Source organism: Salvia hispanica, chromosome 6 (assembly GCF_029641045.1).
Source record: "Salvia hispanica isolate PSC_SH4W2 chromosome 6, Shi_PSC_v1, whole genome shotgun sequence".
Classification (NCBI taxonomy): Eukaryota; Viridiplantae; Streptophyta; class Magnoliopsida; order Lamiales; family Lamiaceae; genus Salvia; species Salvia hispanica.
The window spans coordinates 30,710,873-30,722,416 of NC_142697.1; the positions used below are offsets into that span (position 1 = coordinate 30,710,873).

Here is an 11,544-nt window from a genome sequence, read left to right on the forward strand (position 1 = left end):
TGATTGAAGTATTGTATAAGACCTACCTTAATTGGTCTATTTTAAGTGACATTTAGAAATAGCAAATGCGGTTTATTTTTAAAAGAGGAGTACCAAATTAAGAGGGAACGTTCATCTATTAAGTTTGATAATTATTTTCAATGTAACATTATCTACAATCATCATCACATTGTCTAGAAAATGAGTAAATTAAATATGAGTGTTTACATGTTATATTGATAGATTATGGAGACTGATCAAGATATAACATCTCAGTCAAGAAGATATCCGTTCTTAGAAAAATTTGCGGTGCGTTATTAATCTAAATAAATGAATAAGTCCTTTACCAAGAATAAGTTTAATTAATTTTTAGGACATTGAAAGATAAAACCACAAATTATAAGCGAATTTTTATTTTTTTTCCAAATTTAAACTATGGTTAAAACTTAAAAATATAATGAACTTTGTCGATTTCCAACATCGTAGGATACAAACAACAAGTGAGATGAGTCGGATGAAAAAGAAAAAAATAAAAATTAATAAAGTTTAAAATATTGTTTCGAATAGTAGAGAATATAGTAATTTTCATGAATTCCATTTACCAATATGTTTATGAATTATGATTTACATTTACGAATATGTTTCCCTTATAATATAAGATGTGGATTGAATCTGGATCACACTCATTCCCAAAAATCTCAATAATTTCATAAAAATAGTGGTTATTATCTAATGAAATAAAAGTATGGAATAAAAGAGAAAAATGGATTTAGCGAGTTGCAGGGAAGCAGAGGTACAACTCCCCACATATTAGCGCAGCTCAATATTTCTCGGTTCTCACTTCTCAGGCAAAGTTTCGGAATTGCTGCATCTTCTCCTTCTCCTTTTTCCTCTTCTTTGACTCGCTTCTCTCTCTCTCTCTTCTACGCTCACACCACCTTCTCTTTCCGCCATTGCATTCTCTCTCTGACTCTCTCCACCTCAACATTTATTTCTCATTTCCGTTGATTGTTTTCTCGCCTCCGCACATCCACGTCGCCGGCGCCACCGCTCGGCGGAGTTAGTTTTCCGAGTGCCGGAATTAGTCAATTGGAGAGAAGACTTATTTTGACTTCAGAGCTTCGGCGCTGAGGAGAAGAGCGGAAAAACCGAGGAGCGTTTTTTTAGGGGAAAAGTCCTCCAGATCTGCAGGAGAGAGAAGGCGAGGGTTTCGTGGTTGGATCTTTGTTTGTTAATTCGAAGGGGAAGGTAGGGGAGTCAGTTGGCGGTGTGGATGGTAGTGCGCGGCGGAGGAAGAGGTGGCGGAGTGGTGGCATGATAATGAGTGGAGTCGGATGGTGGTGGCGGTGGTGCTGGTGTGGAGGTGAGTGCTTCACATGGAATGGCAGATCTTGTTAGCTACAGTAATGCCGACCGTGACATCGAGCAGGTATACTTGCTCTTTGATTTGTCTATCTATCTCTGTATTTATGCTTTTGTTTTAGGAGGTGTGATTCTAATTCATGTTTTACTTTGTATTTTGGTGATCGGAGTTGGAATTTTCGTTAATTCGTTTGAGGAAAATGCTGTTTGATTGCCAGCTGATTGATAATTCACGTGCATATGTATGAGTGTAATTTTTCACGAGTTCGTACTGTTGTTGTGGAATTTAGAAGAGATGCATCTTCTTCTTGCTTCCAATTGTGCTTGCGTACATCCTGTCTTTAGCATTGTTGATCATTTAAAAGCACGTGGCCCCAAAGTTGTAACTATGATTTGTCCTTATGCGAGTGTGTAGTTCTGAGCATGGCTTTTCTTCATGATTGTGTCTCTTAACAAGATACATGGATATGTTTAACTCAGAGCATTTGGAGGTTTAATCTTGCTTTTATTTGCAGTCGATCTCATATTCCAGTAGGGATTTTGAGTCTTATCTATATTCTTGTGTTTGGTTCTGTGGTTGCTGAATGTCTGGCCATTCTCAAATCATGAAAATCTAACAAACCATTTACTGTGTGGCTAACTGAGCATAACTTGAATGCGTATTTGCTTTTCATATTATCTCTCATTTCCTGTCACTCTTTCCTCTATTATTATTTGATTCATGTTGGAGAAAAATGTGATCAGTCTCTGGATATAAACTTGGAAATGCTAGACATAGTGGTTGCCTGGTTGGGGAGTTAGGGAAATCTGCGGTAGGCTCATCACAGTATTTCCTCACTCAAAACTTCACCGTCAATTTCTTAACATCCACACTTCTCAATTCACACTTACTTTGACTGGTTGATTTTAATTTAGAGTATTTGTATAGTCAAGTACTATAACATGTTTAAATGCCAATATTTCTTTTGACAATTATTTTCACTTTTGTAGGCGTTGGTTGCTCTAAAGAAGGGAGCTCAACTACTTAAATATGGTCGTAAGGGAAAGCCTAAATGTTATCCGTTTAGACTCTCTAGTGTAAGACTAACATACCTTATGCTACTTTTTACTATCATATTGCTAGTTATGCTTTACTTATTTCATTCTGCAGTTGCAAGTGATGTATTATTCTTACTGCTATTGCTCTTATTTGCTCTTTAATATGGATTTGAGTGCAAAGAACTAGCTCTTGTGTAATTTCCTCTATTAATTATTCTAAGCTCACATATGTCTTGCCTCTTCCAATCTTCCTTTTAATAGTTTGCAGTTCTGATATTCAGGACTGATATGTTTAGGTATGTAAACCGTAGCATTTGTTATCACATATCGATACAATTATCATTTTGTTCAAGTAATATTTTTGAAGATCGACATTGTACGCGCATGTTTGACTATTATTTTTTGTTTTATTTTTGACTTGTTGTTTGAGGTTTGCTGCTATAGTGCTATCCTATTTTTTTTAGGGACATTGAAAATTCTTGAACTCTTCTCCATTCTTTGTATAGTTTTCAAGCTTAATTTTCCAAAATAACATTTCTCTGGAACATTACAAAATTACATTGAGCAAATTGGATATAAGTTGGAAGCTTAGCGCAATATGTTGATCTAATCTACACCTTTGGATCTAGCTTTACCTTCTTGCACATCTAAAGAAGTAGAACCGCCTTAATGCTTGGAATGGAGTGTGGGCCTATCTTGTTCACTTGAATACACACTTTAGCTCCTAGATTCAAGAGGAGTTTGGTAGAGGCATATAAAGAAAAAGATATTGGAGGCGAGCTTATCTGTAGCGAGGAAATACAATAACTGTGAATAACTCATATTGAAATAGGAATCAAATACCACAATGATCTGTTAAAATTCTCTCAAACATATGGCAACAGTGTAGTCTGGTAAAATTGACCTAGTATCGTTACATGGGTTAGAAAGCAATTGGTGTGGATAGATATTAGATGCAACATCCTGGATTCAAGAGCTAGTTGTATAGTTGTATATTTGAATGATGGTGTTGTACAATAATAAATTATTTGCCCCTTAGGTACTAAATCAAAGTGGTATGCAATCAACCATATATGAGAATTATAATATACTTTTTGTGACTTGTGTGTATCTAGCTCAGGTTGATTGAGTTTATTAATAACAACTAACGAGTCCAACTTGTAAAATTATCTTAACATCATATACTTCTGTCACGAGGCAATTCAAATAGACCATATTGAAATTCAGGAATGCATTAGTAGAGGGCCAGAAACCTTGCTGTTGTTTTAGAGCCCTGATTCCTTCCCTACAAGTAAATTTAGACAAATGGTCACGATTTTAGGATAATCCCCATTTTCTAAGAATGTCCACAATCACATTACCAAACTATTTATGTTTCAGATACCATATGATAAAAACACTTTACAAAGCGAACACTCCTTAGTGACATGTTTTTATGGATTGACTATTAGTTACTACTAGTTAGTGAGATAGTAAGTTAGTAACTACTATCAGATTATAAATATTAAAGGGAATTCACAATTTAAAACAAACTGATAATAAAACTAAAAGGAAAGGGTCTAAACTGAGACATCATATAATAGTTGCAGCTATTAAAACTCTACTTTAAGTGAGACCTTCTATAAAAAAATTATCAGAAATGTATCAAGCGAGTTAAAAATTGTTTCCCTCAGAGAGTGAAAGAACTTTCTGTTAAGTTTGCTTATATCATCGATGGTTGGTTGAACTCCTAATGGACTCTGTCGTGGCCTGTAATATGAAACAAAATCTCAAGTATGGAGTCTCCACATTACTGTCATCCTCTTTCTTATAGAATATTTGTGCAAAGTTCATCCAGTGTAAGTAGTGTGGTTGTTTAACTGTTGAAGCCCATCAGGATTCATAATATTTCAAATTATCAGTCGTATAGTAGAGAAGACTTCATATTTAACTGTTGTATTAGTTGTCGATATCATCAATGCTTTTCAACATTACTACCTTTTACAAGGTCGATTATCCTTGTGCTATTTACTTCCATTCTAATGGTTGTTAAATTTTTTGCAGGACGAAACAACTTTAAATTGGATTTCTAGTAGTGGTGATAGGAGTTTGAAGTTAGCTACAGTTTCAAGAATTATCCCTGGACAAAGAACTGTAAGATTTTGAGGACTTAATCACTCCATTGATTTCCTCTATTTTGTATTGATGTTTTGTTCCTTTATTATTGTGTTTTCTGTATATCTTGGTCCGTGGTCGTATTTTATCTAGAATTTGACTTTAGTGATTGGCATGAACTTGTTAACAGGCTGTTTTTCAGCGATATCTGTGCCCTGAAAAGGAGTACTTATCCTTTTCTCTTATATATAACAACGGGAAAAGATCTCTCGACCTGGTTAGTGATGAGCTAAAATTCCTTGGTTCTTTTTAAAGTTGTTTAATGGGGCTGTTTGCTCATAATTCTTTGTTGCATATTACTAGATCTGCAAGGATAAAGTTGAAGCAGAAAACTGGATAGCTGGGCTCAAAGCATTAATAACATCAGGACAAGCTGGACGCTCTAAAATTGATGGTTGGGGTGATGGAGGCCTGTATTTTGATGTGAGTTTTACAACCTGGTATCATCACTGTATCATCCTCCACCGAGGGTTATATGCTTAGTTTTAGTACCAGCTTTCTCCTGCAATAGCAGAGATAAGCTAGTTGTTTATGTGGAGTCGCCATTATCTCTTTCTATATGTTATGCAGGTCATTAGAGTGTTTTTTTCGTATTCTTTCTTTGAAGTATATTCTAGTTTTTGATTTAGTGATTTCTTCCTTCATCCAGCTTTTGGTGTCGGTATTGATTTATATTTTTTTTTCCTTGCCATTTGGGATGGTTACCTAATGGTCTATACATCTGTGACAAGCTTTTCCTAAAAAAGCAACTTTCTTAACTGGGAATTTTTGTCAACTTACTTAAAAGTATTTCATCCGAATGAAATTTGATTAGTCATAGATTAGTCATATGGTGGAATTTCGTAGCATGTATCTATCATAATCATCGACTATATGCTTCCAGGAAAACAGAGATTTAACGTCAAATAGTCCAAGTCACAGTTCTGTAAGTGCTACACGGGAAGTTAGCTCATCTGAGGTTTCCGTTAGTTCAAACATAATTGCTTCTCCTAAGAGCTACCGACCTGATAATTTGGTATATTCAGAAAGGTCACATGTAGCTTTGGATCAAACAAATATGCAAGTGAAAGGATCTGGTTCAGATGCTTTTCGGGTTAGTGTATCTAGTGCCCCCAGCACATCAAGTCATGGTTCTGGACCAGATGATTGTGATGCACTAGGGGATGTGTATATTTGGGGTGAAGTTATATGTGATAATGTTATCAGGGTTGGGCCAGAGAAGAATGCTAGTTCCATTGGTACCAGAGCAGATGTTCTCCTGCCTAGACCATTGGAATCAAACGTGGTGCTGGATGTGCATTATATAGCATGTGGGGTACGGCATGCTTCTCTAGTCACTAGGCAGGGTGAAGTCTTCAGCTGGGGTGAAGAATCTGGTGGGAGGCTTGGTCATGGAGTCGGAAAAGATGTCACCCAACCTCGTCTAGTGGAATCATTAACATTTTGCAGTGTTGATTTTGTCGCATGTGGTGAGTTTCACACATGCGCTGTTACTATGGCTGGTGAACTTTACACCTGGGGCGATGGTACGCACTATGCCGGGCTCTTGGGCCATGGTACTGATGTCAGCCATTGGATACCAAAGAGAATTGCTGGCCCTCTTGAGGGGCTTCAAATTGCAAGTGTGACATGTGGTCCATGGCATACTGCACTGATAACATCAACTGGACAGCTTTTTACTTTTGGAGATGGAACTTTTGGTGTTTTGGGTCATGGAAATAGAGAAAATGTTTCATACCCAAGAGAGGTAGAATCTCTAGCAGGTTTGAGGACAATTGCTGTTGCATGTGGAGTGTGGCATACGGCTGCAGTGGTTGAGGTGATTGTAACCCAGTCTAGTGCAAGTTTTTCATCTGGAAAATTGTTCACTTGGGGAGATGGTGACAAAAACCGCCTTGGACACGGTGATAAAGAACCAAGGCTGAAGCCTACCTGTGTACCTGCACTTATTGATTACAATTTTCACAAAATTTCCTGTGGGCACAGTTTGACTGTTGGCCTGACTACATCTGGGCGTGTTTTCACAATGGGAAGCACTGTATATGGTCAACTTGGAAATCCTCAGTCTGATGGAAAGCTACCTTGCTTGGTAGGAGACAAGCTTGCAGCTGAATCTGTTGAGGAAATCTCTTGCGGTGCATATCATGTGGCTGTGTTGACTTCCAAAAACGAGGTTTACACATGGGGTAAAGGAGCCAATGGGAGGTTGGGCCATGGTGATATGGAAGACAGGAAAGCACCCACTCTAGTTGAAGCTTTAAAGGATAGACATGTTAAATTTATTGCTTGTGGCTCAAATTATACAGCTGCCATATGTCTTCATAAATGGGTCTCTGGTGCTGAGCAGTCCCAGTGCTCTGCTTGTAGACAAGCTTTTGGCTTCACAAGAAAGAGACATAACTGCTACAACTGTGGATTAGTTCATTGCCATGCTTGTAGTTCTAGAAAAGCACTACGGGCTGCATTGTCACCCAATCCCAGCAAACCTTATCGTGTGTGTGATTCATGTTTTGTGAAGCTATCTAAGGTGGCAGAATCTGGAGCCAACAACCGGAGAAATTCCGGACCACGGCTTTCAGGTGAAAACAAGGATAGACTGGACAAGGCTGACCTTAGAATAGCCAAGTCCATGCCATCTAATTTTGATTTGATCAAACAATTGGACACAAAAGCAGCTAAACAAGGAAGAAAAGCTGATACGTTCACTTTAGGTCGCTCTTCTCAAGTATCTTTATTGCAGCTACGAGATGCTGTTATGTCTACCGATGTACGTCGAACTGTTCCTAAGCCAATTCTCACAACCTCGAGTGTTAGTTCAAGGTCTGTATCGCCTTTTTCGAGGAAACCTAGCCCTCCAAGGTCTGCAACACCAGTTCCTACAACATCAGGTTTATCTTTCTCCAAGAGCATCACTGATAGTCTGAAGAAGACAAATGAGCTTCTGAATCAGGAAGTGCATAAGTTACGGGGGCAGGTACATCACTAAATTCGGTCTCTGTCCTTTTTTGGTTCTCAGATATTGGGTTAATAAGCTATTTTGGGTTCCTAATTTTTGTTATCATGAACTTGATTCAGGTAGAAATCCTTAAAAACCGATGTGAATTGCAAGAATTAGAGCTTCAGCAATCAGCCAAAAAAGCTCAGGAAGCAACAGCATTAGCCGCTGACGAATCTGCGAAATGTAAAGCTGCAAAAGAAGTGATCAAGTCACTTACAGCTCAGGTTATGTTTGGTTTAAAAAAATTATTGGTATTTTTCATTAATCAGTAGCTTCTATGTTTATCTTACTTTACATCTATTTGTGCATTTCTGTATTCAAGTTATCAATGTTCGGCATTGCAAGACTTTGGGAAGGCATTGGTCTCGACTATCACATATGATAGTGTAATAAACTTTCAACGTACTTTGGCTTTTCTTAAAGGATATTATGAAAAGAGTCAAAACATGATATGTTTAACTAATGAACTGACTGTGCAACCTACGAGATTGGAGTTATGAGATTATATTTTGTCACATGGCTGGGTATTACATACCTGATTTCGTTCTTATGTTAATCTTTGAGTGAGCTTGTTGCTTCACTTTCTGCTGAATGCTAATTCATTGGTCAAGTTCTGTTTTGTTTTTGTCTGATGATTCGAAAGAGTTTTATACAGTGCCAAAAGATTCGTTGTTGATCTGAGCAATTTTTGATGTTCCAGCTTAAAGATATGGCTGAAAGGTTGCCGCCTGGGTCTTATGACCCTGAAAGTCTCAAACTAGTTTGCTTGCCAAATGGATCGGAATCAAATGGCGCACACTCTTCTGGTGCGAATGGAGAGAGAAACTCAAGATCAGAAGATATCAACAGCACATACTCAGCTTATCCACCTGAAACTGACTCAGGTGTGCGAAATGGAATGCAAGGTCCATCTCAATTGCTCCGAGATCCTATTGGAAGCAGTGAAAGTGTCTTAGATCCACAAGGACTTGAACATGGCTACTCAAATGGAACAAATGACCGTCTGGATACTCGGCTTCCTAATGGCGGGGGAGTTCTTCAGTCTTACAGGAGCAGCGTGTCTGACAGTCTTGATGGAAAAGAATCAACTACTAACCGCGACAGCGATGCTGGCTCGAAATCTAGAAACTCAGCAGTCCCAGGCAGCGCTAGCCAAATCGAAGCTGAATGGATTGAACAATACGAACTGGGTGTGTACATAACACTCGTAGCCCTTCGTGATGGAACCAGAGATCTCAAGCGTGTACGATTCAGGTATTTGCTGCCCTCTCGTCTTGTTCTAATCGATATCTCCCTTCTTCGGATCTGATATGGATTTGTTTGCGTATAAAGCCGGAGGAGATTTGGGGAACACCAAGCGGAGATGTGGTGGTCGGACAACCGAGAAAAGGTTTACGAGAAATACAATGTGAGAGGATCGGACAAGTCATCGGTTAGTGGGCAGGTGGCTCGTAGGTCGGAGGGAGGTCTTTCACCTTCTTCGCAGATGTAGGTAATAACAGAGGCTATTTAGAGGAAACAGACATCCGATTTTTGGCCCTTTCGCACATTCCTCGCCCTTTACTTTTATTCTTTGTTATTTATTTTGTATGTATTTAAATGTTTTGGTCGATTTCCTCTGCAAGGGAAAGGGCATCCACCTGTTTTTATGCTCATATTTTGTATATATCAAACCCTCAAGTTATTCTAATTTTGTTTTATTAGTATGATATTTTTAATTAGAAATTAGGATAAATAAATATATACCATTACAAATGATTATAAAATAAGAATGCAAATGTGAAATGAGATAGTGATAATGTTATGGATGTTCACTTATACTTGGAATGTGTAGACTTTGTTGTTTTAATAGTTTAACATGTTCACTATCCTCGTTTAGTGACTAATCTTTCTTTGATAGAATACGACGTGGGTCGATTAAATTCATTACATTAGATTTTGCACTATTTCGATCAACAATATTATAATTTATATAGATATATAGAATCTAATTTTTGGAGCCATTGTTGGGGAAGGCCACAGGCATGTATCTGTGTTATCTGTTTCCTAATTTTATTTATTTGTTCCATTACATTAGATGTCAATGCGATAACAACAAAGTGTACTTTTGTTAAATGATATGATCCACAATCCACTCAACCATTAACCAAAGATGATCATAATTCCCAAGTATGTTATACTCTCTCTGTCTCGCTAATATAACACATTTCTTAGCCGGCACGAGATTTTAGAAGTTATTGGTTAATGTATTAATTGGAGAGAGAAAGAGTGTGTGTAAGTATTAAAATAGAAAGAAAAAGAAAGATGAATTTTTAAATAGGAGTGAGGAAAAGTGGTTGGATGTATTAATTGGAGAGAAAAAATTACCAAATAAATGAAATATGTCATCTTAATTGGAACAAATTAAAAAGAAAAACGTGTCATGTTAAGTGGGACAAGGGAGTAGTATTTGATTTTGCCGAGTCATGTCTTATATAAGCACTTATACAAAACAAAGTCGTGACTATCTAACATTCTTAATAAGAAACATACTAAAAGACCTTGCTTTGAAGATAAACTAGAGATGCTTAAGAAAAGGAAACTAATCAATACAGTACTGTCTAGTGCCATAAAATGGCATACATGCCATGACGAAAATGAAATACTATTATTATGCAATTGAACGACTTCTTTCATATTTCTATATTAATAAATTTAAACACAAGCTAACAACAAATCCGTTGTAGTCTAGTTGGTTAGGATACTCGGCTCTCACCCGAGAGACCCGGGTTCAAGTCCCGGCAACGGAAACTTTTTAGAATTAATAAATTTTAATTAGCCCTCATTTAGTAATGGATTAACTAGTTAACATGCATCTAAATAATTTCAAGAATTGTTGTGCAGTAAATCCCCTAATATTAATAGTGTCCAATTGCTTCTTAGGAGTAGTTTTTTTTAAAAAATTAATTACTAGAATACCGCACTAAAAATTAAAATAATTTTAGAAAGATTTTACTCTTTTTAAGATTTTTTTATATATTAAAGTAGCAATGATATGATACGAGTAAGAAGCAATACTCATGTTGCAATTTTTATTATAAAAACTAGAATACTGCCCTAAAAATTAAAATATTTTATAAAGATGAAAACTAAAATATAGCACTAAAAATTAAAATATTTTTATAAAGATTTCTCGTTTTAAAACTTTTTATCTATAAAAGAACCATTGATATGAGTAACAAGCACATAAACTCGGGTCATAGTTTTTATCAGATGGGACATTTTTGTAGTAGGCAAATTTTCTCAAACTATCATCTTGGTCCGTAATATTTGAAAATTATCTTTTGAGAATTAACTTCAACTTAATATCATTTGAGCTATTTTCCTTTATTTTTTTGGACAAAAATACCCTCATGAATATGAAAGGTAATTTAGTATATTTACTTTCTCTTGTCCATTAAAATATTTAATTTCTTTCAAGAACAAGTTTAAAGGGATTTGCTATTTCTAGGACTCCACTTAGACAGCCAAGCAGGTGCATACAAATGTTTAACACCAAAGGAAACACACCCAATAGATTCACAAGAGTTTAAATGGGTTAAACTGAAAGCCTATCTAACACCAGAACCCTAGCAAGACGATTTTTCAGCTTGCAATCACTCGTTCCCGAGAGTGCATGGGTACTCTTTAATTAAGATTTTATTTGTTTTTATAAAAATTTTTGATAGTCTTCTATTTTAAAATTGAAAAAAATAATACTCCATCACTTTTGTACTTTTATATAATGAATCATGGTAGGTTAAGTAAATGGATGAGTCGGATCCGGATTTGGTTAAGACCGTGGAATATATTTGAGCCGGGTCGGTTTAGATCCATACCGACCCAGATGGCACCCGTGGCAGGCGCGCTCCTATTTATCAAAGGCCTTCAATTAATTGTATCAAAATACACGCATGTCTCATACATGGTGTGTCTAATTTCTAAATATATACACTTGTAATCTATACAACCAAGAGTATCTCATGGTATTACAT

At 36.6% G+C, this 11,544-nt stretch overlaps 1 protein-coding gene and 1 non-coding gene across 2 annotated transcripts; both read left to right on the plus strand.

The window, feature by feature from the left end:
• Window positions 1–765: 765 nt before the first annotated feature.
• On the plus strand, window positions 766–9,221 carry LOC125205407 (PH, RCC1 and FYVE domains-containing protein 1-like). The gene is made up of 9 exons (XM_048104315.2): window positions 766–1,408; window positions 2,332–2,418; window positions 4,423–4,512; window positions 4,664–4,750; window positions 4,837–4,956; window positions 5,417–7,507; window positions 7,609–7,755; window positions 8,232–8,785; window positions 8,864–9,221. Exons 1-9 carry the CDS (start codon window positions 1,361–1,363, stop codon window positions 9,021–9,023), a joined length of 3,384 nt encoding a protein of 1,127 aa, XP_047960272.1. The 5' UTR covers window positions 766–1,360; the 3' UTR covers window positions 9,024–9,221.
• Window positions 9,222–10,247: 1,026 nt separating this feature from the next.
• On the plus strand, window positions 10,248–10,320 carry TRNAE-CUC (transfer RNA glutamic acid (anticodon CUC)). Its single transcript has one exon. It is a non-coding gene; the product is annotated as a tRNA-Glu (tRNA).
• Window positions 10,321–11,544: the final 1,224 nt, after the last annotated feature.

Excerpts from the sequence above, each read along its gene's own strand:
- LOC125205407 (XM_048104315.2), top strand. The coding sequence starts at position 1,361 with ATGGCAGATCTTGTTAGCTACAGTAATGCCGACCGTGACATCGAGCAG. Across the intron at positions 1,409-2,331 it reads CCGACCGTGACATCGAGCAG|GCGTTGGTTGCTCTAAAGAA; the intron begins GTATACTTGCTC and ends TCACTTTTGTAG. Across the intron at positions 4,751-4,836 it reads GGAAAAGATCTCTCGACCTG|ATCTGCAAGGATAAAGTTGA; the intron begins GTTAGTGATGAG and ends GCATATTACTAG.